General features: G+C 57.9%; 3 protein-coding genes across 8 annotated transcripts in view; 2 read left to right on the top strand and 1 right to left on the bottom strand.

Annotated features, from left to right (window-relative positions):
• The first annotated feature begins 888 nt into the window (after positions 1–888).
• Positions 889–9703, top strand: LOC102094994 (tumor necrosis factor receptor superfamily member 10A). 3 transcript variants are annotated; one of them, XM_065040965.1, is made up of 10 exons: positions 889–1184; positions 4810–4936; positions 5453–5581; positions 6170–6284; positions 6371–6462; positions 6555–6647; positions 6766–6806; positions 7264–7404; positions 7811–7889; positions 8025–9703. In XM_065040965.1, exons 1-10 carry the CDS (start codon positions 1122–1124, stop codon positions 8312–8314), a joined length of 1170 nt encoding a protein of 389 aa, XP_064897037.1. In that variant the 5' UTR covers positions 889–1121; the 3' UTR covers positions 8315–9703. The 3 variants fall into 3 exon arrangements, with proteins under 3 accessions (XP_064897037.1, XP_064897036.1, XP_064897035.1); XM_065040964.1 differs by having other exon boundaries at positions 892–1184; positions 4813–4936; positions 7808–7889; XM_065040963.1 differs by having other exon boundaries at positions 897–1184; positions 7808–7889.
• RHOBTB2 (Rho related BTB domain containing 2) lies at positions 9519–24431 on the bottom strand. 3 transcript variants are annotated; one of them, XM_065040931.1, is made up of 11 exons: positions 24318–24431; positions 21449–21526; positions 15662–15863; positions 15410–15513; positions 15123–15308; positions 13992–15019; positions 12907–13025; positions 12681–12831; positions 12513–12601; positions 11907–12012; positions 9519–11830 (listed from the first exon to the last, which is right to left on the bottom strand). In XM_065040931.1, the coding sequence occupies exons 2-11, from the start codon at positions 21505–21507 to the stop codon at positions 11592–11594; spliced, it is 2283 nt and encodes a 760-aa protein (XP_064897003.1). In that variant the 5' UTR covers positions 21508–21526; positions 24318–24431; the 3' UTR covers positions 9519–11591. The 3 variants fall into 3 exon arrangements, with proteins under 3 accessions (XP_064897003.1, XP_064897004.1, XP_064897001.1); XM_065040932.1 differs by lacking the exons at positions 21449–21526; positions 24318–24431 and adding an exon at positions 20271–21017; XM_065040929.1 differs by lacking the exons at positions 21449–21526; positions 24318–24431 and adding an exon at positions 18926–19341.
• Positions 17447–24479, top strand: part of PEBP4 (phosphatidylethanolamine binding protein 4) — a 77401-nt gene continuing 70368 nt past the window's right edge. The window contains exon 1 of one of the 2 annotated variants that reach the window (XM_065041006.1): positions 17447–17583. The gene's annotated coding sequence lies outside the window, so the exon portion shown is untranslated. The remainder of the gene's footprint in view (positions 17584–24479) is intronic. The other variant, XM_065041007.1, reaches the window with a different exon arrangement.

The following is a 24479-nucleotide window of genomic DNA, read 5'->3' as shown; positions in this document are numbered from 1 at the left end:
GGCTGATGATGATGCTGGTGAGATGGGCACCAGCCCCTTGGCACCCACATTTTTCATGTGCTGACCTCTGTACCTGGCGAGCAGCTTTTTCTCCTTGTGACCATCTTTTCTTCCTCAGTTTTGTGAACCATTTTCACGCTCTCACGCTTGGAAAAGCACCAGCTCCTCCTCCGTTGCTCACCCTTGATGAGTCACGGAGGGTGAGGCGTTTGTGGCAGAAGGAGGGACAGAACCTGCTTGAAGCTTTGGGGTGTTGAATCCGCTACCACAGACCAGGATTAGTTAGTTCGGAGTTCAGGGCTAGGAAGGGATTAACAAGTCGCCATGTCTCCACCTCGGTTTTGTTTTATACAAGTCATTTTTCTTACACACCAGCCAGATAACCTGACCGTAGAAGAGCTGGTTGTGTAACGGCAGAAAGTCCAAAGGTTTAACTTATTTTAATTTTTTTGCCCTTTCAGCTCCCCCCCCCCAAAAAAAAAGACCAAACAACAAACCCGAGGTGGAATTTCCCCACTTTCCAGCTCAGCGGCGGGACGCTGAGTGTTTTGCAAGACAGGCGAGCGTTTCAGCAGAGCTGTGCTGTGTCTTTGCACCTTGCATGGCAACCGGGGCATATTTCTGCAACGCCCTTTTCCTTGGAAAAATAAAAAACTTGTGGCTTTACTCCCTTGAGGCAGCCGCTGCGTGATGCGGAAAGAATGCAAGAGCACCCGGAGAGAAACATTCGTGGTGGCCCAACTTCGAGCCCAATTTTGGCACGGGAAAATAAGCTGCGCTTAAAAGTGCGAGCTCACCTTTGCCGGGCTCTTACCAAACCCTGCTGTGGTTTTTCAGTGGTGGCAGGAGCACCAAGAGGTTTGGTAGAAAATCCTGTCCCGGGCCACCCCCCCTGCTCCTCCTCCTCCTCTTCCTCCCGCGCCCCGCCTCGCTCGCGGGTTATAAGTGCCACGGCTCCGCCGCTCCATCCATTACTCCATTCACCGCGCTCGCTGTTGGGTGCTCCGGGGTGACCAAGCCGTGCCCGGGTCTGGACCGAGGGGTGCCCGGTGGCCTGTTTCCCCCCCGCGCCGTCCCCGCCGCCGCCGCGCTCCGCTCCGCTCCGCTCCCTCCCGCGCAAGATGCGCCGGGCGCTGCGCACCTCGCTCCCCCGGCGCTGCCTCCCGCTGCTGCTGCTGCTCACGGTGCGTGGGGTCGGGGAGCGATCGTGGGGAACCCGCGGGGGGGATTGGGGACCCCTATGGGGTCTGTCCGGTGGTGTCGCGACATGCCCGGGCTTGCCGCGCAGTGCGAGTGAATGGGCCGGCCGGAGTATGAATGGGGAGCGCCCCTGGCTGTCGGGGCTGGGGGCTTACCTGGGGGAGAGCAGGGGATTGGGGGGGTCTTCTTTACTGGAGGATATGGGGGGGGGGATTAGGGGGTGTGGGTTCATATTGGTAAGAGGTTTTAGGGGGAAGCTGTGGCTGTAGTGGGGCTCACCTGGTCCAGGGGTTATGGGGGGCTCACCTGATTTGGGGATACAGGGTAAGCAGGGGCTGTGGGGGGTGCTCACCTGCTCCAGGGGAAGTGGGGGGGCTGAGGCTATAGGGGCTTTCAAGGCACAGGGGCTATAGGGTGAGCTGAGGCTGTTGTAGGGCTCACCTGGGCAGGTGTGGGCTGGAGGGGCTCACCTGGCTGGGTTGGCAGGACATGGGGGGCTGTGTGGGGCTGGGGCCATGGGGCAGGGCCTGGGCTGGGTGTCGGACAAGAGTCAGAGAGAATTCGGGGGTGACGTGGGGCTGGGGCTCACCCCATGGCGCTGCCCACGCCGGAGGGGATTTCCGCTCCCTCGGCTTCCAAAGTCATGTTTGCCGTTCGGTGCCGGGATCTCGTGACGATGCCAAGGCCGCGCGGGGTGTTCGAACGCATCGGGATGGGCTGTGGGCAGCTCCGGGCTGCCCGCTGCAGGAATGCTGCCCCGCCAGCGTGCCCGAAAGCTGCGCAAACCCTTTACACCGCTGGCTTTTAGGGCAGCAAATCCTCCCTGCGCATATCATATTTCTTCACGGATTGGGCGTTGCTATAGAGCTCGGAAATACCTGAAGTCTTGTCTCACCTGAAGTCAGTGTGATCCTGCCCTGAGTTTTATTCAAGGGATCCTGCCTGGAGTTTTATCCCGGGATCCTGGCCTGGGTTTTATCCGGGGACACGTGCAATCCCTGCCACCACGAGCGAGCGGAGCCGCGGCCCTGGGGACACGTGGTGGCCGCTCCTGCACTGGAATTGCGGTCGCTGTGAAATCAGCAGTGCCCACAGCAGGTTTTAAAAGAGCGTCAACTTCTCATCCAGTTCCTTCCCTATATTTTTAATGAGAGTTTATTTAGATAAAATCAAGCCTTACTAAACCCACTACGTACAGGCACATCCTTAACAGCCTCTATTTTTTTAACTTTGCAATAAAATAGAAGGGGAGGGGGAATTGCTCAGGTCTGCTGATGCCTCACGTAATAATCGTATGATGTTATGGCAGCAGTTCCTTCCTCAGCTCACCAATGCTTGTTGCCTCATGCTTGGACCTTGGCCACGGGCTGCTGAGAAGCAGGAATGCCGATGGATCTCTGGTTTGGGAGCTCAAATTTCATCTGCAGAAAATCCTGGCGGGGGGAAACCCCCGTGCTCATCAGACCTGTGCCCTTGGAGTGTCGTCAGATGTTTGCTTGGCATCACTTTTATCCCTGGTCCTTATCACTGTTGAGTAAGAGCCTCTCTTGCTGCGATCAAGGGCTTTCAATTAGTGCTTCATGGGTGTTCATCCATGGTCAGGAGTTCAGCGAGGGGTCTGTCCTCTGCTGTCCAAGCCCTTCCTTGTGATCACTTCAGGAGGAAAACAAATTGGGGATGGAAGAAGGGAAAGTTCAAAGCTCAACACTTCCCAGAGCTTTTATTTTCCAGACCTGATCACCCAGAAGGAAGAACCTGTTTAGTTAATGAAGGTATTGAGGATTCCTGTGCTTGGTAATTCCTCTGCCTTGAGGCAACGGTTCTTTCTTGGGATGTTTACTGGGGGTGAAAACTGCTCTTGAGTAACTTAGGACTTGCCTGGGGTCAAAGCTGGATCACGGCTTTTCCCTGTGCTTTTTGAGACTGATAGTCAAGGATGGCAGCTCTACCTGCCCAGGGCTCAGCACTTGAACTGCACTTGCTGGGGAAGGTGGTGTGGGCTGATAACCTTATCATGCACTTGTGCAAGCTCTGCTAAGTTGTTGTTTCATGAAAAGCAATGAGATTCTGCTCCCAAGGGGCCTTTCCAAACAGGAGATAACGCTGTGGTGTTGCTCTGATCACCTTTGCAGCCTTGGCAGAGTTTGAATGGGGAAGGAAAACTTTGTTTGTTCCTCCGTGGGAATAGTTGGAATGGGTTGTCCGGTCGCACTCCCTGAAATCTTTCAAAACCAGAGTGGGTAAAGCCCTGAAGCTGGGAGGGAAGAGCCAAACTTATCTCCTAAACTGGCTAGAAAAGCACTTTATAAACTTGCAAACCCTCCCAGCTGGAGCAAGAAGCAGTGGGAGGCGTGGAGCAAGAAGCTGTTGGAGGATTTGATCCCTCCAAGGCAGGGTCTGGAGATGGTCCCAGGGCTTGGGGAGCTTTTGCCATGGTGATGGGGGGGGATTTGCCCTCTCCATGACCTGGCCGGTCTCAGCCATGTTGTTTATGGGTCTGCGTCACCCTCTGCAGCCTCGTGACCATCGGACCTGCTGCAGTTTCACCATTCACACCCTTCCTTGTACAAGCGCGGGAAGTGTCCGGGGAGGAGAAGGGGGGGGATTGGCTCTGCGGATGGCCAGGCAGGCTCAGGACATGGTGGGACAGCTTGCGTCTCTATTGTTTCAGCCTTTCAAGGCAGCTTCTGACTCACAGGAGAAATATTTGCCTTAAGAGGCAGGTTTCAGGCTCCGCGTGTGGGAGGGGAAGGACAAAGTGCCTCTGCCAGACTGCGCAGAACACAGCGTGGCCAGGCATTGTCCTTCCCTCTAACGCAGGGCTGGAGGTAGAAGCAGGTTTATATCCATTTATGTCCAATTTTATCCATTTGTATCCATGGAGCAGCTGTGTCTTGTGCTGGCTGAGATGCCAAGGGCATGTGGTACCCAAATACCCCCAAAACCCTGATGGGCCAAGTGGCCATTCCCATCGAGCATCGTCCCCCCGCAGCTGGAGCGACCCAGCCGGTACAGAGAGCTGAGCCAGCGGAAAGGTGTGGAGTGAACTGGCAGAATCTGGGCCGTTCGCTTAGCGATCCGCAGCGAGATAATGGGAATAACGCGGAAACACCGGAGGTTGTGCTGTCCCCTGGGAACCCGGAGCAGCCCGGGTGTTTCTGTGGGCACAGGAGCCGCGTACCAGCCTTGACATGAGGCCGGTTTCCTCCCCACAAACGCCCTCCCGGTTCCTCTTCCCTGCCCTTCCATTCTCTGCGGTGCTGTTGGTTCACGTGCTCAGAAATTGGGGAAGGAAAGGGGACCTGATGTTATCCTCAGGAAGCGTTAGCGAGCCGTTACCATTCTGATAACCTGGCACATGGGGAATCCCTCTGCAAACCGTCTCCTTAGGCTTTGCCAAGGAAAGAAACCACGCTGGTATAGGGGAATTGACATTCTCCTGCATCAAGGGGAGGTTTGACCGCTGGGTCCAGCGGCTCTGAGCCGTCCCAGTGCTCCTCTCCCGCTTCATCTGGACACACTGGGCAGAGCAGCTCTTGCCCATCTCTTTCTTCCCTTGCCTTGTGGACTCGAGGTGGTTTTTAACCCATTTTTTTCTATATTTTTTAGCAGGAATTTGCTCTCGGAACTGCTGCAGCACCAGTGAATAGGAGGGATCTCTCAGACCCAAGCACGGGACGGAGATACTTTTACCAAGTCCAAGACAGTGATCGCTATTGCAAGATGTGCCCCGCGGGTAAGATGGTCCCAAACGTTGCCCCACCTCACTGTGTTTCTATCTGCAGAGCTGGCATGTCAGAGAATCATTTTGGTTGGAAAAGCCGCTCGAGATCATAGAGTCCACCCATTCTCCCACCCCGGCACTGCCCCACGTCCCTGAGAACCTCATCTCCATGTGCTCAACCCTTCCAGGGCTGGTGACTCCAGCACTGCCCTGGGCAGCCTGTTCCAATGCCCCACAGCCCTTTGGGGAAGAAATTGTTCCCCAGATCCAACCTCAACCTCCCCTGGTGCAACTTGAGGCCGTTTCCTTGTGTCCTTGCAAGGAGGCAGTGGGAGCTCTGGCTCTCCCTTGCTCTGCTGTCCCAAGATGTAAGGACTCATTATGTGGATATTTTCCTTTTGATGGTTCCTGATTTGCCTGTTAACTTGCACTGAGAGCAGAATCAACTCCCTTTCTGCAAAGACACCTCTGTCCTGTGCTGTCTGTTCACAGAGACACCCTTTCTTTCTCCTCCACCCCTTCTTGCAGGCACCTACGTTACAGAACACTGTGTAGAGCCCAATGGCACCAGCAAGTGTTTGCCATGTAACAAGAGTGAATACATCGAATACCCGAATGGGTTTCACAGGTGCTTTGGCTGCCGGACGTGTAGGGAAGGTATGAGCTGGTGTGAACGAGGACGATGCTGGGTTCAGCTGGGTCTGGGATAAGGAAGGAATTGTTGTCCCTGAGGGTGGTGAGAGCCTGGCCCAGGTTGCCCAGAGAGGTGGTGAATGAACCATCTCTGGAGACATCCCAGGCCAGGCTGGACGGGGCTCTGAGCAACCTGAGCTGGTGGAGATGTCCCTGCTCATGGCAGGGGTGGCACTAAATGACCTAAAAAGGTCCCTTCCAAACCAAACTATTCTGTAATTCTGTGAATTGGTGTAATGGCTTGTGCCAGACCTACATCTCCATTCAATGCAGCATCCCTTGTGCAAAGCTTGGACACGAGACCTCTACCCAGCAAGGACCAGGAGGACTGAGCTCACAGCAGCATCGTAGGCTGCTGGTGGAGCATTGATGCTTTTGGGCATGTTGAGGTCTGAGGCAGGACAGGGTAAGGCTGATATTCTGCAGCAGAGAGTGACTTGGTCTGCTCCAGGCTTGTGGGTCAGCTCGGGGTTGTTAGCCACTTTAACGAAGGAAGGGGGCGGAGGAGCGTGGCGGGGCTGGGGTTAGAGCCACCTCTCCTCTCGCCCGCAGACCAGGTGGAGCTGAGTCCCTGCCGAGCCGACCGCAACACCCAATGTGCCTGCAAGCCCGGCACCTTCTGCTCCCCGGACCATTCCTGCGAGATGTGCCAGAAGTGCCGGCCCCGGTGAGCTGGGTGAAGCTGCGGGTCCTGCTGGGGTCTGTGCTGGGAACCCCCAGATGCTGAACATGCCCCGTCTCCCTCTTTTCCAGGTGTCCCCAGGGCGAGGTGGAGCTGGCTCCCTGCACCCCGCACAGCGACCGCCAGTGTGGTCCCCCCACTGGCACCTCCTCCGGCTTATCCAGTAAGTGAGGGGTGCTGGACTGGGGGGACAGGCCGGGGGATGCTGCTGAGACCAAGAGCAGCTCCCCACACAACCTGTTTTATCCACTTTAGATACCTTGATTGCAGTCATCTCCGTCCTGGTGGTAATTGTGTGTGTTTTGTTGCTCGTTTTATTCTACATATGCCACCGCTGCTGTTCCTCAGGTGAGCACAGGGTTTGGGGGTTCCCCAAAGTGCTTGCCCTGGCCAGTGGGGGGCTCTGGGTCGGAAGAGGGTCCTGGCTGGGGGCAAGAGGGATCACAGTATGATTTTAATCTTCCAGGAGACGGCAGAGACCTGAGCGGGAAGTCGTGCAGCGTCGTGGTGAGTTGCTGGGATGGTACCCCACAAACAAAGCCCCCCCCATACCCTCTGCTCCCCACTTTGCAGCTCCTGGGGAGGCTGGAGGAGCTGGGGCATGAGTCTCAACCCTATAGGGATGTGGGGGAGCTGGGCTGAGCAGAGGAGTGGAAGATTCTGCTGCCGTAGACATGAGGAAAGAATTGTTGCCCCTGAGGGTGGTGAGAGCCTGGCCCAGACTGCCCAGAGAGGTGGTGGATGAACCATCCCTGGAGACATCCCAGGCCAGGCTGGACGGGGCTCTGAGCAACCTGAGCTGGTGGAGATGTCCCTGCTCATGGCAGGGGTGGCACTAAATGACCTAAAAAGGTCCGCCAAACCCAGACTTTTCTATGATTCTGTGATCCCTGATGGGCTGGTGTGAGCCCTGTGCTCCTGATACCATCTGACTCTGTTGCTTTGTGCTTCTCTCCTGCCACAGGACTACCTGGTGCGGCAGCTGCCGTGTAGCCAGAGGGGTGGCCTGGGGACACAGGACAACATCCACAATGAGGAGGTGTCTCGGGATCAGCTGCTTGACCTGAATTCAGGTTCAGTGACACCCAGAGCCCCGGAGCTGGAGGTACATGAGCGTGTCCCTGTGCTCCATCGTGCTCGGCTGAGGGCTGATCCTTTCCTCTGCCTTCCCCAAGCTCATCAGCCTGGGAAACTTCCAGGGCTGGACCACGAGTTCTGCGCAGGGACAGCGGGGGGTTCTCTTCTCCTTGTTCTGGGTGCAGAACTGCAAAATCCGCTTGTCGTGGTTCTCTGCAGATGTGATGCTGATGCTGAGCAGACAGCTCTTCTCTCTCTGGCCAGGACCCACAAGGCCAAAGCTTGGAAACGATGGGTGTCCCAGGAGGGTGTGGGGATCTCCTGCCCCAACAGCCCCAGAGGGAGAGGGTCCTCAACCCCCCCATTAATGGCGTTTGGGGACAATGCTTGTGCCAGGGCTTGGTGGGGGCTATAGGACATTGTCTTTCCAGGAGGTGATGCCAAGGACCTCGTATACCGATGTGAAACCCAGGAGGAAACTGGTTTCAGTGCCAGGAGAAGACCCCGTTAACCGTAAGTGTAGGGGTGCAGAGAATGTGCTGAAGCGGGGTGAGCCTCCAGGATGAGCTTTTTGGGCCAAAATCCTTTCTGATGGATCTGCCCATGCTCTACCCTGTTCTCTGAGCTTTTTCCCTTCCATCCCTCTAGTTTTGCGACGCTCTTTTTACATCTTTGCTGAAAACGTGCTCTGGAAGGACTGGAAAAGATACGGCCGAGCCCTTGGTCTGCTGGAGAATGAAATTGCCTTCGCGATGAATGAGCCGTTCACGCAGGAGCCCTTTTACCAGATGCTCAACACGTGGCAGAACAAACAGGGGATGAACGCGTCTGTGAACACGCTGCTGGAGACGCTGCACGAGATCAACCTCAGCGGGACTGCAGAGGACATCGCCTCCAAACTGGTCCAGAAGGGGTTGTTCCAATACGAAGCGAGCTGAGGAGCGGGGCAGGCCCTGCGTGTCCTTACTTCAAACTGAAGTTGTGAATACTTGAGGAAGAAAACTTGAGTTTTATCTTTAAATAAGTATTCTCTTTTTCCGAAGCCATTGTACTGTTAAGCTGAACCTGGGGAACTTGATCCTCTCATGGAACAACAAACTTCATGGTTTTCTCAGCCAAAACTACAGGCTCCCATATTGGTGCTTGCTTAGGAAATCCAAGCTGCTACCTTGATTCACTGGACCAATGCAAAGAGCCTAAAACTATTTTACAAGCTGCCTCTGGGACCGTCTCGCACGGAAGCATTGGTACTATATGGATGTCTTCAGGGTTGGTGCAGGGAAGGCATCCCCATGGTTTTTAACTGGATCATCCTTTTCTTGAGAGGTTCCTGGCATCACGCAATGGCTTCTGCTTGTAGAACATCTCTTCCGCTGGCCAGCAAGCTCAGTACTGTGCGCTCGGTGGACAAGCATTAACTGGGTTCTTGGGTTACTTTCTCCAAGCTGTTGACTTTTTACAAAGGGCATGTAGTGATGGGGCAAGAGGTGATGTCTTTAAACTGCAAGTGCGGAGATTTAGGTTAGATCTAAGGAAGAAATTCTTCACCATGAGAGTGGGGAGGCCCTGGAACAGGTTTTCCAGGGATGCGGCACCCACAGCTTCTCTGGGAGTGTTCAAAGCCAGGCTGGACGGGGCTTTGAGCACCCTGGTCTGGTGGAAGGTGTCTGTGGGGACAGTTTCTTCGCTCTGTGATCACTGGGGTTGCCTAAGGAAAGGGTCAGTGCAAGGAGCGAGGATGGAGACCGTGGGCAGCAAACTATCGGTGTGCGGAAACCTTCTCCATGTCTTCGATCAACTCACTTTGTGCCCATTCCCTTGGCCACGGGGGTGACTTTGCTGTCCCCAGCACAGGGAGGTGAGTGCAATGGGGTCCAAGCATCACTGTGAGTACCCACCGTCCATCACCCAGCTGGCTGGGTCACTCCTCAAACACTTTGCCCCTTGTTCTGGCACTTACACGTAGCTCAGGGACAGCTTGGCTGGAAAAACTCCTGCATTACTTGAGCCGGGCGCATCCTGCCCCCCCAGCACAGCACAGCCCGCCAGGACCATCCCAGGATGGTGGGAGCACGAGGGGCATCACCAGCAACGCACCCATCCCCCCGCCCCTCAAAAAAAACCCATCGACAAAACACAAAGTTTGTATTTATGTATTTATTTAGTAACTGTAAACGTGTACATATATTAACTTAAAACCTAATATAAAAATAGTAGTGTTTGGTTTTTTATTATGCATGGTTGTGTGTTTTTTATACAGAGCTCTGGGCCAGCCAGTTTTTACATTTCTCTTTACGAAGGAAGAATAAACTTTTTTTAAAAAAGCCTCCTGATTTCTCATCTTGTTTGTTTGTTCTGCCACGGCCTCTTGTAGGTTTTGGGCACGGAAGGAGCTGGACCAGATGCTCAGCAGCTGCTCCGCGTGGCATCAGCGCTGTGTCACCCCAGCATCCCGCCGGGAACGGTCCCCCCAGCGATGCTGCTGCGGGGAACAAGCCCAACCTGGGCTCTGCCTTTTCCCCTGTGCTGAGTCCTGTGCTCACGAATCGCCTGTAAAAGTCTGAGGCTGAAATTCAATCAAGCGATGCTGCCGACCCCATGACGAAGCTGATGCTGCCGGGGGGACCGCGATGCCCCCGCTCTGTGTGTTGCAATAGTCACGTTGCAAATCCATGTGATGTTTAGTGAGACAAGGGCTCTGCTTGCCCCAAAAACCCCCTTTGGAGCTGCCTGCCAGCCTTTGCGCTGCATGGGGTTTATCCATAACGCAGGTCATTTCTCAGGGTGTGGGGTAAGTGCTTGGTGACCAGCCGGGAGGATTCGTGCCCCAGGTCCCATCCTGGGCAGCCCGTTTTGCCTCCCAAACATGCAAACCCGGGCAGGGAGCTCCCACCGAGCCCGGCACACGCAGGATTTAGCGCCGGGACACGGAGAGTTGGAGTCCTGGCCTGAGGAAGGCAAATGAGATTATTCAAAAGGGAAAGAAACTCATCGTCCTACCTGCTTGCTGGTGCTGCAAAGTGTGAGAACACCGTGTGTAAGCTCGCTGGAGCTGCCACCTCGCTCCTGCATCCGGGGATGAGCGTGTGAAAGCAGTGACTCTCGGGTGCGGTACTGGGAAGAGGAGTGATGCGGAGCGGGAGGAGACACTGCTGGGAGCATCCCTGCCTGGATCAGCCCTCCGTGCTCACTCCAGCAGCAGCCTCTTGGCCAGGGGTGGGCTCAAAGGAGCTTTTTCCCCTTCCCGGAGCTGAGGTTTGGGTCCCACAAAGCCCCTGTGGCCACGGTGCTGTCTCCTGGGTTCATGCACCTACAAGGACGCGGGTGGGACGTGCAAAGTTAATCCGATGGCAAAGCCACGTCTCTGTACCGTTGTTTTTGATGGTTGGATCCTGCGGTGCGTCTCCTCTGTCCCTGTCCATGGCAGGGGGGTGCAGGTGTCACCCCAAGTCGGGCACAAGGCGGCCCCGTGTCCTCCCAAACACACAGGGACCACGCTGGGCTTTTAAAATAACCATTTATTACAGTGGAGCCTTCCAGGCTAAAATCCCAAGCCAGGGGCCTGGGGTTGGTTTCTGGGGTGGCAGGTTGGGAGTGGGGGTGGATTTGGGGTTCTTCTGGGTTTTTTTTGCATTAAGTTTTCTTTCTTTTTTTTAAAAAAAAACAAGGTGAAAAGTTTAGAGGGGGGAAGGAGCGAGCTCCTGTCCCCTCCTGCTCCCCCAATTAGGGGAGACCCCACTTGTGAGCAGAAGGAGGGATGCTGCAGTGCCTGGTGGCATTTGGGGACCAGGGTCCCCTGCAAGTTGAAGGGGGTGACAAGACCCCCACAGCGGCTCCGGCTGCCCAGGGTGGCAAGATGCCATTGGATAAAAAAAAACAACAAACAAACCATATTGTGCAGCTTCTGGTTACAAATTAGAATGGAAGTGGGATGGGTTTCTTCTTCTTCCTCATGCTGCTGATGTCCCAAACAAAAGCTGAAAATGAAAGCACAACACAGCCCTCGTGCTCCTGTAAACATGAGTTTCTCCTGCTGCTCGGGCTCTGCAGGGCTCGGGGGACGCGTCCCTCTGCGGGGACAGGTCCCTGCGACCACCGTGTCCTCTGGGGCTTCGGGCGGTGGCATCCGCTCTGCGGCTGGACAGGTCATCCCGCCCTTCCTCCTCCTCCTCCTCCCCGTCTCCTCCCAGGGATGCTGGAGCCAAGGACGGGCTCTCAAACCACAGCTGAGGAGGAGGACGAGGAGGAGGAAGAGGAGGCTGTGGCTGCCGACGATGAAGGCGAGGAGGAAGGGGAGGAGGAGGCGTTCCAGAACAGCCACCGCTTCTTGGGCTGCCGTTTGAGGTGGAGGTAGTCTTCCTTCTCCCGCTCCTTCTTGGCCCGCTGGTAGTGATCCTCCTCCTTCAGGTACCACACCGGCGGCCAGCGATGCTTCTCGAAGTATTCCTGGTTCTCTGTGGGGACACGGGGGGTGAGGGCAGCGCCGGGACCACCAGGACCCCCCGTCACTCCGTCCCGGTCCCCGCTCACCTCCCGACATGGCCTTCATGTCCCTGGGGAACTTGCGGCAGACGTTGTTGTAGTTGGTGCAGATGTGGTGGAGGCACCAGTCGGCCAACTGGTAGGCGCAGTGGAACTGGAAGAGAAGGAACCGGGATGCAGGAGGGATCGTAGAGTAGAATAATGGGATCATTTTGGTTGGAAGAGACCCTCAAGATCGAGTCCATCTGTTAACCCACCCCTGGCACTGCCCCATGTCCTGAGAACCTCATGTCCGCCTGTCCAACCCTCCAGGGATGGTGACTCCGGCACTGCCCTGGGCAGCCTGTTCCAATGCCCCACAGCCCTTTGGGGAAGAAATTGTTCCCCAGATCCAACTTCAGCCTCCCCTGGTGCAACTTGAGGCCGTTTCCTTGTGTCCCTGTCTCCCCTCAGCCTCCTGTTCTCCAGGCTGAACCCCCCATGTCCCTCAGTCCCTCCTTTAAGTGATTCACCCTATTCCATCACAGACAACCAAGACCAGACCTGGTTGTCCCCTCTGTCAGGACAGCATCACCCCCCAGCACTAACAGACCCCTCAGCATCTCACCCCATCCCAACCCCACCTGCACAGGGTCCTGTCCCACCATGTCCTACCTGAGCCAGCTCCAGGAACACGAGCACGTCCCCATCAATGTCAACCATCATCTGCGCCGCCTCCATCAGACCGGTGACCGTGTACTGCTCTGTGGGGGGGACACAGAGTTACAGGGTCACCGTGAGATGGGGTGACATTGGGGACGAGGCGGGGACACCTCAACTCACCGGTGAGAGCCACCAGGTGCGGCAGGCAGAGGCGGTTGGCAAGGATGATGAGCTTCATGTCGTCCAGGTCGGGGCTGGAGCTGAACTGTCCGGTGTACAGATACTCCAGCACCGCCCGCATGCAGCTCTTGCTGGTGTAAGGAAGTGCCACCTGCGAGACACACACCGGCTGTCACCCCACGGCCGTCCCCAGCTGTCCCCACACCCTCCTGGGGTCCCTCCTCACCTCGTTGGTGGAGCTCTCCACAAAGGGGCCGCCGAACATCGCGGCCATCCAGTCGCAGCTGGAGATGAGCAGGGGCTTGTGGGCACTGATAGCACCGTCATCCAGCACGAAGGTGACATCTGGGGACAAGCAGAGGGATGCTACTGGGACCGCCCCCGTCACCCAGGGCTCAGCCACCCCCTGCCACAAAACATCTCACAGAGGGAAGGCAACACAGCCTGGAATATCCTATAATTTATCTAAAGATCTCTTATTTCTTTCCCCAGCATCCTCCACCTGCTCAGGGAAGGACCGCGGTTGGGCTCCAGCTCTTCCAAGGGGTTTTCCCAAGAAACACTACGAACTGTTTGAACAAAAATGGGGAAAAACCCAGGAAACTAATGTCTCGCCCAAGCTTGAGTCCTTGGGAGAGCTGGGAAGAACAACAGCGATCTCCACCCTGGGAGCAGGGCCAGCACACATATGTCCCCTGACAGTGACAGTTTGACCGCATCAAGGTCCATCCTCATGAAACAAACCCAGCCGGAGGGAGGGTGGGACATTCACACCCCCCCGGACATCACGGTCCAAGCTGGTGGCACGTGATGCTGTCAGAAAGACGGGGTCAGGGAAGTCCCACATCGCTCCTCGTAAATCAGATGATGCTGTGACAACGTGGAGACCCGGGAGGGAAGGAAGTCGCTTTTGCTGCTGTCCCGTAAATAAACAGAGCTGTCGGGAGGGCTGGGGGGGCGGAAGCCTTGGGGAAGGGCCAGCGCGTTTATGCTTTTTGGGAAAAAAAAAGCTATAAAAATCCCAGAAGTGCAAAGTGTGACCAAAAGCCTCAGGGAAGGCAAACGAGCACCTCTGACCTCAGTACAGCCAGAGCTCAAAGCCCCCCATCCATGGGGCAGAGCCTCCCCAAAAGGAGAGGGACGATCCTTCCCCTTGGGCTGCAGTCATCATAGAATGATTTTGGTTGGAAAAGCCCCTCAGGCTCATGGAGTCCAACCATTACACTGCCCCATGTCCCCAAGAACCTCATCTCCACATCTGTTCAACCCCTCCAGGGACGGTGACTCCACCGCTGCCCTGGGCAGCCGTACCCGAGAAAGTCCCCTTGGCCAGGCATTCCTTCACCCGGTTGGTCCTCCGGACATGGAAGGCTTTGGTGATCTCCTGGTTCATGAACGCCTCATTGTTGAGGATGTTGGCCACCATCATGCGCAGGTCGAACACCTCCAGCAGCTCCGCGATGTGAGCGATGTGCATGAGGTCCCGCTCGTTCTCATCCAGCTCCCCGGTGTACAGGTACTTCAGCACGGCCCGGAAAGGTCCTGGCTGGATGGAAGCATCCATCTTCACCACCACCATCAGCTTGGACTTGTAGGTCAGCGGATCTTCTGCCATCTCCTCCTGGATGCTGGTGAACGCCCGGCTCCAAGAGGAGAGGTCCCGTCCCCGCCGCAGCCCGTGCTCCCCGTTCTCGTAGCGGTTGCCCCGCAGGATCCCGTCACTGGTGGAGGCTCTAAGGCACGGTTTGCGCTGGCCGGATCCGTTCTCCTCGGTGCTCTCACAGATATCAAAACTCGCGGCTCGGAGGAGAAAATCCCGCCCGTGGTGCCTCTCCTCTTGGTGCAGCATCCGCTCGGCAGCCGCGGTGACGGCCGCCCCGCCAAAGCCGTGCCCCACGGCGCTCTGCTGGTCCCCCTCGCTCAGGTCCATGAGGAACAGGTCGTAAAATTTGGAGGAGGAGGTGGAGAGGTAGATCTTGTGTGCGTAGATTTTGATCTTCTCTTGCAGCACCAGGATGACGTCCGCGCACAGAGGGTCCTCCAAGAGGTGGGCTGGGCGCTCCTCGTTGTTGGAAGGGGGGTCCGGGACGATGATGATGGGTGGAGGGGGCTTGGGGGGCAGGAAGGGGGCTTGGAGCAGGGGCCGCTGGACGTTGCGGAGGTGGGATTTCCAAAACTGCAGGTGACGGCGGGAGATGAGGGCGGCGCGGATGGCGTTGTCGAAGACGTCCTTGATGCCAAACTGGGCCACCACGCTCGTCTCGTAATAGGGGATCCCCAGCTCCTTGGCCACCTCCCTCCCCTTCTCCGGGGGAAGGATCTCGTTAGGTTTGATTGGCCTGAAAAAGAGGGGAGATAATGAAGAAACCTCTTCAGATACACGGTAAAGAGAAAGCACTGGGCAAGCAGGGACATCTCCAGGGTACCAGGGACTCATCCCACCTGGCCAAGGGGCGCCGTGCCCGGTTGACGGCCTCCAGGTCGGCGTAGCGCAGGTCAAGCTGGCAGCCCACCAGGATGACGGGCGCGCGGGGACAGAAGTGCTTGATCTCCGGGTACCACATGGTCTTCACGTGGTGCAGGGAGTTGGGGTTAGCGATGGAGAAGCACAGAACCACGACGTCGGACCTGTGAGGAGAGAGGAGGGTCAAGGTCCAGCTTGGCGATGGAGCTTTGGCATCGCCCTCCCTCCCTGCCCAGGGCAGCACGAGGCTCTGCCTCCTCCGTACCTGCCATAGGCGAAGCGCCTGTCCTTATGGTGGTCACCAAAGGTGTCCCAGAGCCGCAAGGACACGCTAACATCATCTACCACATCCCGGGAGCGCTCCAGCACCTGCGGGAACAGAAACACCATCCAGCTCCTGAGTCTTCAAACCCTGCAAGGGCGATGCTGCCTCCGTCGCATACATGGAGGAATAATTCACAATTTCCCCACTGTGAGCACACAACTCCATCTCCTGGGGTTTCCCAGCAGCCCGTACCTCCTGGCAGACGCGGTACTGGTCGATGGCCCACACCGTGGGCACGTGGGTGGCGAGGAGCTGGTACTGGGTCAGCGTGGCGTTGCAGGCGCGGGCACAGATGAGCCGGGTCTTACCCACCGCGTTGTCCCCGACCACGACGCACTTGATAGTTTCTACGTTTGGCCTCTCATAATCCATGTCAGAATCCATTAATTGGGACCTGCCGGGGGAAGGAGGGGTCAGCAAATACAGCCGTGACGAGCCGGGCGGGCTGTGTGTGGATGGGGTGGATGCCAAGGGGGATGAAGCAAGAAGATGATGCTGATGCTCACAGGTGGAGCCGCCAGACTCCAGCAGCACAGGGAGCTCTGCAGCGAGCGGCAGTCCCGGCGCAGGCAGCAAGTACAGGCAGCTGCCCGCGCTCCCCGCCAGTCCCCTTTAAAATTTAATGTTCCCGTGGCAGCGTGCGTTGCTCTGCCGCGCGTCAGACACATGCCCTGCGTTAGATCCGAGCCTCCTCCCTCCTCGTCTCTCCGGCCCCGGCTCATGCTTGTTCATGTGAGATGAGGCTTTCTATTTTTTTCCTCTTTTCCCCTCCTCCTTTCCCCTTTCTCCCTCTCCAGCGTTTGCAAACGAAGCTTCCAGATCCACCCGAGCGAGCGCACACCAGGGCACAGCCAGCTTCTCCGCCTGCCCGTCTTGGGTTTGCGCCCCGTTTCCCACCCCATTCCTGGGGGTGATACTTTATTTGCTCCCAGCTAAGGAGATGAAGCTCGTTACTCTTCCAGGAGGCTCAGCAGCATCAGGTTTTGGAAGGCTCCAGCATCACCGGCTGCCCAGGACCAGGCAGGACCCAAACCCTCTCAAGAGGGAGGTTGGTGCTCTGGGTGCTGTGATGCTGATGCAAAGCGCCCCTACCCTGCAAGGACATGTGCCCAGGTTTACTGTGGGTTTACCACCCTTTGCCTATTTAGAGCCCCAGAGTCTAAATCAGCCAGAATTAACTCATCACAGCCTTAAGCCAGGGATTTACGAGATTTCCAACTGGAGGAGATTGAGTGAAGGAGAGAAGGACAAAAAAAAATCCACAACAAAACACATCACAATTGCTCTGAACTTCCCAAAGCCACCGATCTCTTCCCCCTTGTCACCTGCTCCCGGCACCGGCCTCCGAGCTGCTATAATAAACCACCAGCGCAAAAGGCTCAGTGAGCTAAAATATCTGGTAACGATGGCAACGGAGCCCTGCACACGGGGACCAGGGACGCAGGTCCCGAAACGAGCAGCCTGGCAAGGACTTCCCAATGTTAGCACCTCCCTCCCGTGCGCAGGCTCTCCCAGCACACCTGCCTACACCAGCCCGGAGCATTCGGCACGTGAAAGGGCTCGGGACAGGGCAGAATTGTGACACAAGCCCTGTGGGCAAGCGTAGGCAAAGGCAAGTGGCATGAATCCAGGTCACTTTGGGTGCCAGCGCTTCGACATCAGCTGGTCCCAAAGCAAAACTTCTCCGAGTAATTGTCACCGTATACCATGTCCCCTCCATCCCTTGGGACGCGGGGAATGCCGCCTGCTGAGGGCATTGCAAACCAGGGATAGCAACTGCCTTGGGCTCTGCACACCGAAAAGGAGTCATGGCAGGTTGTTTCCTTCCCCGTTAGCACCTGGAAATTCGTTTCCATCTCACGCATCCCCCTCTGTCACCGTCCCCGGTCCCCCTGCTCCTCCCAGGGCTCAGCTTCGCTCAGTAGGGCCAGGAGATCTCCGAGCGGGGGGTGTTGGTGCTCAGGGAGCTTCGCTGCGGTTATTTTTAGGGCCAGCCACGCTCCCCAGTCATTCAGCCGGTGGGGGGGAAGGCACATGGAGATGACAACTGCGGTTGGCAGTTTGGATGCTTGCCCCGCATCCAGCCGAGCATCGGGGACTTGGGAGCCTGCTCGGTGAGTCCAATGCCCCGAGGGAATTAAGGGATAAATGCAAACGGGATCAGAGCCTGCGATGAGGGAAGGAAGGGGGGGACAGCAGCGGGCACAAAATGAGGGCTCTGAATAAAGCAGAAGTGTGTTGGGGGAACTTCAGTGGCCCCGCGAGGGTGGCTCGCAGCCCAAGGCATCACCCTGTGAGGGGGCTGAGCCTCTTTGCAGGGACAATTTCAGTAGCACCCCCTCCCCACCTTCCTCACCACTGCCTCTCTCCCAGGGACAGCTCCAAAACCCATTGGGGAACAAGAAATAACCTGAGACATCCAGAACCCCCAGCAAAAGCCCTTCCTTGGGGAGCAGGGCTGCTCCGGCCAGCAGCCCCACTGGCTCTGCTCTCTCTGCCCATTGCAACCCCCCACCCAAAAGGAAGGCACCCAATTCATGCACCCCTTCCCCAGGAGAACCCCAAAATTGCTCCTTCCAGGCCGCCCAGCCTGTGGTTGCCAAGGCAACTGCACCATCACCCCGGGAGCCGTCGCTTAGCAACTCCCAGGCTAAAAATCCTCCATCCCGCACCTCACCAGGGGAGGAGAACCCCCAAACCGGGGGGAAACCGCCCCAAAACCAGCAGCGAGGCGCAAAAATAATGTGGCACCTCCCGGGACGCTCCCGGCTGCTTTGGGCTGGGGGGTGAGATGAGCCCGGGGGGGTCCGGGGAGGCAGCCGGGGCTGTGCAGGCCGCGGCGGGGGGGTGCGGGAGCGGGGCCCCGAGCGGGGCTGCAGCACGGCCGGGCCCGGCACCGGCACCGGGGGAAGCGGCACCGGGTGCGGGGCTTTGCAAAGGGGCCGGAGGGGCTCGGAGTACCCGAATGGGGGGTGCGATGTATAGCAAAAGGGCTGGGGAGCACCAGAACCGGGTGCGGGGCTTTGCAAAGGGGCCGGCGGTGCTCGGAGCTCCCGAATGGGGTGCAAAGCGTTGCAAGGGGGCTGGGGAGCACCGGGAGCGGGTGCGGGGCTTTGCACAGAGACCAGGGGTGCTCGGAGCACCCGGATCGGGGGTGCAAGGCATCGCAAAGAAGCTGGGGAGCACCTAGGCCGGGTGTAAGGGGCTTTGCAAAGGGACCGGCGGTGCAGTTTGCACCGGGGCCGGGTGCGGGACACGGCTCGGGGGTGCTCGGAGCGGCCGGGCCGGAGGTGCGGGACATCGCAAGGCGGCTGCGGATGCATCGCGAAGGGGCCGGGCCCTCGCTGTCCCCTCGCTGTCCCCTGCGCCGGGAAACGGGCCGGGCGGCGGGGCAGGATGCGCGGAGGCGGAGCGAGGCGCGGAAGGAGCGTGTGTGGGGGGGTCCCCGGTACTTACACCAACACAGACGAAGCGGCGGCTCCCAGGGGCCGGGGCCGGGCTCGCCCCTCCGGACATGGCCACGGCGCAGGTTGCGCGGCTCGGCTTTGCGCGCTTGGGCGCCGCGGTGCGCGGCTCAGGGCCTGGGGCGCAGGGGCCCATCCCGGCACCTTGGCCGTTCCGATCTCCGCATCCGCGGCCCGTTGCGCTGCGTTGCGCGGAGCCCTGCGCGCTGGCCGGGGCTGCGCGGAGCCCTGCGCGGAGCCCTGCGCGGAGCGGCGCGCTGCAGTCGGGGCCGCCCCGCCTTTCATTCACAAAAAACAAGCGGCCTCGCCGAGGCCCCACCTCCGCGCCCCCCCCCGCCACCGTACATTGGTTGAGAGAGACCGGGGGGGGGGTACCCGGGATGGGGGGGAACCGGGATGGGGGCGGGCAGAGGGTCCCCATCCTGCCGCGCATGGGACCCCCATCCTGCCCTTAACCCTGCCCCGGGTGGGGCTCCATCCTGCCCCTAACCCTCCCCTGCATGGGACCCCGTCTTTGCCCCTGACCCCCGCCCCCTGCCCTCCATCATCTGCTGCATCCCACCCTCATCTTCCTGCTCCATCTCACCTCCATCCTCCCCCTGCATCCGACCCTCCCCGCTCTCCTTTTCCCCCCACCTCACTCCTGCACTCTCTGCCTGCCCCCTCCTCTAATCACCTCTCCCCCTCCCCTGGTTTCACGGGGGTGGCACAGGGCTGGACCCTGAGCCACGTGTGGTGCTGGTGTTGCTGCCAGGCAAACAGCCCGGCTGAGGCTGGGGCTGTGGTGGGGGAGACCCCCCCGTGCGGCTGCTCACAAGCCCCAGGACCCCCTTGCACGGCTGGTTCTGGGGGCACAGCTGCCCCATCCATCCATGCTCTCCAAGCACAGGCCAAACTCTGCGGTTCTGCCTTTGAACCCCAGTGCTCCTCACAGCCCCCTCCTCACCACACAGCCCCCCCAGGGCTGCCCCCCCCAGCCCTGCCACCCCAGGGCATAAAAAACTCAGAGTCATCTTTGCAGCGTGGCTGCTGGGAAAGGCGTCCGGTGCGCCGGCCGCGCTGCTCTGACCCCGTATATCCGCATCATGTGATGCTTCGCCATCCTCTCCCAAGGCTTTCAGCTGCCTTTTCCCCCCCCCGCGTCGCCTCCACCGAGCCACGCTAAGCTCAGCCCCCCCTGCTCGCTTTCTGCTCAGATCAGGCCGGCCGGCAGCCCGCGGCGCAGCCGGCACTGATGCAACACCGCGTCAGCTGGCGTCAAAACCGCTCGCCGCACCTCGGCATTGCAGCCCCAACAACCACCCAGCGCAGCCCCCCATGCCAGCCCCCCGCCTCACCTAACTCGCAGGACGGGGATCTCTCTCTCCATAGTAGAAGGAGATGGAGGCTCTTATTTTGGGGAGGGGGGAGCCCTTTGGCTTTCGAGCTGGGCATAGGCAGCTCCCGGTGCTGCCTCTGTGCCCACACCAGCACCGTGAGCCAGCGGCGAAGCTCTGGGCTTCACGGCAAAGCTATTTATTCCCCTGCAACGGGAGCTGCGAGCAGGCGAGCTGCAGCTTTCAGCTTTTTTCTTCTTGGAGTGGGTCACGGGGAAGGAACACGTAAAGCTTGTTTGCCAGCCGCATGATTTGGCTTATTTGCTCTCTTGTAGCAGGTGCTTAATTGTGGCATAAAAGAGTTCCTGGCAGCTTTCTGGGCAGCCGAATTCCCGCCTGCCCCCCTCCCTGCCAGGCAAAACAAAAGCACGATTGTCGCTTGCAGTCGAAACACTCGGGCTGCGGTGCTTGCACGGGCCCCTTTACCGGCAGGAGGCTTTGCCGGGAGAAGAGAACCGGGCATGGGAAGGGGCTCAGGAACATCTGCAGAGCGTGGGGCAGCTACTCACAGCCCCTCTCCTCCGTGGGAGTAGAAACACGAGTCTCATCCGACTCACATCCCATTGCTCCCCAGTGAGCCCACGCCGTGGCACGGGACAGATGCCCACCGCATGGTATGGTTGCCCGTGGCACGGTATGGTTGCCCAGGGCATGGCGTGGCTACAAAGCAATAATTACCATCCCTCATTAAAAGGCTGTTCACTCCCTGCTCCTGTGTCTCTCTCTGATTTAAGCCTCTTGAACTGCTCCCATTTGCCCGGCTCCGTACTCACCCTCGCTCCCAAGCAAAGAGCTCCAAACCCCAGGGCTGAATGCTGGGGATTAAACCCGGGAGCTCACACCACTGGCAACAAGCACCCATTTTCACCTCGTAGCATCCTCCACGTCCCCCTCCCCAGCAAGGAATGAAGGAGCTCTCCAGTTATCAGAGGCAGGAGTGGACATTGCTCCGGCTGTGCCCTTCACTGTAAACTTTACGACTCTCTAGAGTTTAATGCTGGAGCTCTGCCCTAAACCCTGCGGTGATTTTCTGTCTTATCCATGGGGAATGGAGCCTTGGCGGTGGCGCATGTCGGAAGGGAGCAAAGAGCAAAGTCCCTGTGGAAAGTGGCCGGAGGAGAGGCGCTGGGGATACTCACAGGCTGTGTGCCATGGCGGTCATCTTCCCGGCGGCGCTGCCTTTCCCCGGGCTTTCCATCTCTTGCTTTTGGCAGATGCTGGAAGGAGAGGGCAGAAGGACTCTGTGAAAACACCCCCAGACGTGGGCTCCCCACTGCTGTCCTGCATGGTGTCACCCCACTACCCTGGGGACAGAGAGCCCTTGGGAGGGCAAGTCCTGTATGGCCACTCGGGCTGGCCACAAAGTGGCCCCCAGCGCTCACCCCTCGCTCCAAGCACCTTACCCTTGAGTTTTGGAGACCCATCAAGGTGCTGGGTCCTTCCCTAGATCCATCCAGGAAGAGTAATTAGTCTCCCCCTCCATTTCTCTGCTCTGAACACCCCAAATCCTGCAGCTTTTCTTCCTGCGTGATGTTACAAGGGGCCGCCTTGCTCAGGGCAGCTGCCCAGGGCATCCGTGTGGGGTCCTCATCAGCATCATTGCTATCAGCACCATCCCCATCAGCACCATCCCCATCAGCATCACCCTTATCAGCATCACCCTCATCAGCATCATCTTCCTCAGCATCATCCCCATCAGCACCATCCCCATCAGCACCATCCCCATCAGCATCACCCTTATCAGCATCACCCCCATCAGCATCATCTTCCTCAGCATCATCCCCATCAGCACCATCCCCATCAGCACCATCCCCATCAGCATCACCCTTATCAGCATCACCCCCATCAGCATCATCCCCATCAGCACCATCCTCATCAGCAGGACTGAGAGAGCTCAGGCAGGGAGGAGATGGCAGCTCAGACAAATGGTTTTTATGGGTTTAATACCCATTGGGACCCAGCAGGCAGGAAGAGTCTCAAACCAGCACGTTGCAAAAATGGCAAAGCCCAACCTGACTGCAATGGGGGAACAGTGGGGACAAGGGGACCCTGTGCTGCTGGGGCTGTGGGGAGCAGATGGTGAAACAAGCGAAAAGAGCATTTCTCAATCTTCCATCCCCTGTTCTGCCAGAGCAACAGGGTCCATCTTTGAGCCAGGAGACTGGGGTGCTCTGGAAATTCACTGCATATGCATATTATGACCCAGCTCCATGCCTGGATCTCGTCTCCCAGCCCTGAAATGCAGCCACCCGATACACTCCAGGTGATAACTCATCCTGCTATCGACACCACTGCAGAATTTCAGGGATTCATCGCTCTGATTATCAATATTTAAACCCAGAAGGAGCCACGTACTCCTGTGAAATGCCATGTATTACACAGCAAAGCATCCCTCCATTTACCCCAGCGCAAAGCTAACGAACATCTGGGGCTCTCCAGACACATCTTTCCCAGCTAAAAACCAGGTCAGGGCAAAACTCAAGGTCTGGGTCTGCATCACGCAGGATTTCTGCCCCCTCCAGCTGGGATATATTTGATTTACCGCCCTGACTGATGCAAGAAACTCTGCTGATGTGAAATTGCAGCTCGGGCTGCTCTTCCAGCTGTTTTTCCAGCCAGTTTTGGGCACGCAGGAGGGGCCGCAGCTGCAGCCTGAGCCATTTCCAGGCTCCCTGCCGGCCGGCTGCTTCATGGACTATTCACAGCTTCATACAGTTTTAAGAGCTGCTGACGCCTCGTGCAAAAAAAGCTGTGACAAGCTGCTATTTGGGGAAAGTTCCTCTTGTAACGGTGCATCCTGTGGCTTCACTGTTTCCCTTTTCTCCTGGTTCTCTTGCTGGGGAGAGCGGGGCAAAAATAGGCTGATGGTGCCAGGCTCTTCAGCAGAAGAGGAAAATAACCCCCTGAGCAAAAATCCCCAAGGAATTAATTCTCACACGGCACCAGTGGAGCTGCTGTGGGTGTGGGGGGTCTGCGTGGTTTGCCGCAGTTTGGGGACAGATGCTCAGTGAGAAGGGGGAAAGTGGGATGTCCATGGGTCTTGTCCCTGTTTGGGATGCAGCCAGAACTTGGTGTAGGGTCTGGGGGGGCTCGGTGGGGGCCCCATTACAAAGAAAATATTGATTTGCATTAAAAAAGAAAATGATTTTAAAACTCAAAGAACGAGGAGGCTGTTTCTAAGCAACTGTCTCCAGTAGGGATGGAGGGTAGAGGAAGGACGAGCGATGCTGGGCAGGGGGAAAACTTTTGGGGTCCCAGAGCCCCCCGGCAAGACCTGTGGGGTGAGGGAGGGAGTGGAGGAGCTGCCTCATTCCCAATGGGTGTTTGAAAGGCAGGAAAGGAGAGGATCTCAGGCCACCAGCAGGGCAGAGGCTGATGGGTGGGTTGGGGGCAGCATCACCCCCTCTCCCCGCTGCACAGTGTGCCCTTTGCTTGTGAAACGTCCCCCAGGGCCCCAAAACCACTTCCTACCCTAACGGCTCCTGGCAAAACGACACACAGCCCCACCAGCAGCAAGGCAGGCAGGGAGGGGACAGCATTTGGTGGCTGCAGAGACATCCCGACTGCCTGCCAGGGGACACCAGCACAGAGCAGGGATGGAGGGTCAGGTCCCTCCCCATCACACTTGTGCTCCAGCCCTTTTCCCAGCTCCATTCCCTTCTCTCAACTGACTCCAGCACCTCAAGGACTTTTTTGGCGTGAGGTGCCCCAAACCGACCCCAATTCTCAACATCTCCAAGGGGAGCAAAGGGAGCGAGGAGCCAAGAGCATCACCCGCTCCGGAGGGTCTGCACCAGCCCCCAGGGCTGGAAACAACCCACGGTAGCACTTAAAGCTCTGCACAAACCTCCTCTGTCCCAGTGCAGCCCACAGACCCATTTCTAACCCCTCACTGCCCATTGCAGCTCCCCAACATGGGGGAAAACCCCCCTGCCTCGCCGTGCCCCATTGTTGCAACTGGAACCAGCCTCAGCAAAGCCCTGGGGGAGAAAACAGGGGATAAATTACCTGTATGCACTGTCCCACCGCTCTCCCCTCCGGTCCAGCAGCCGCCTTTGCTTTCCCGAGGTGCTAACAGGCCCGGACAGGTAGGACCCATTTTTATATGCTCGCCCATGTGATCCAAACAAATGCCCTAGGGATGAGTTTTTGCACTGACACAAGTAAAGG

Source organism: Columba livia, chromosome 25 (genome assembly GCF_036013475.1).
Source record: "Columba livia isolate bColLiv1 breed racing homer chromosome 25, bColLiv1.pat.W.v2, whole genome shotgun sequence".
NCBI classification, from domain to species: Eukaryota; Metazoa; Chordata; class Aves; order Columbiformes; family Columbidae; genus Columba; species Columba livia.
The sequence above is the reverse complement of the archived record's forward strand: the minus strand, read 5'-3'. Positions and strand labels throughout refer to the sequence as shown.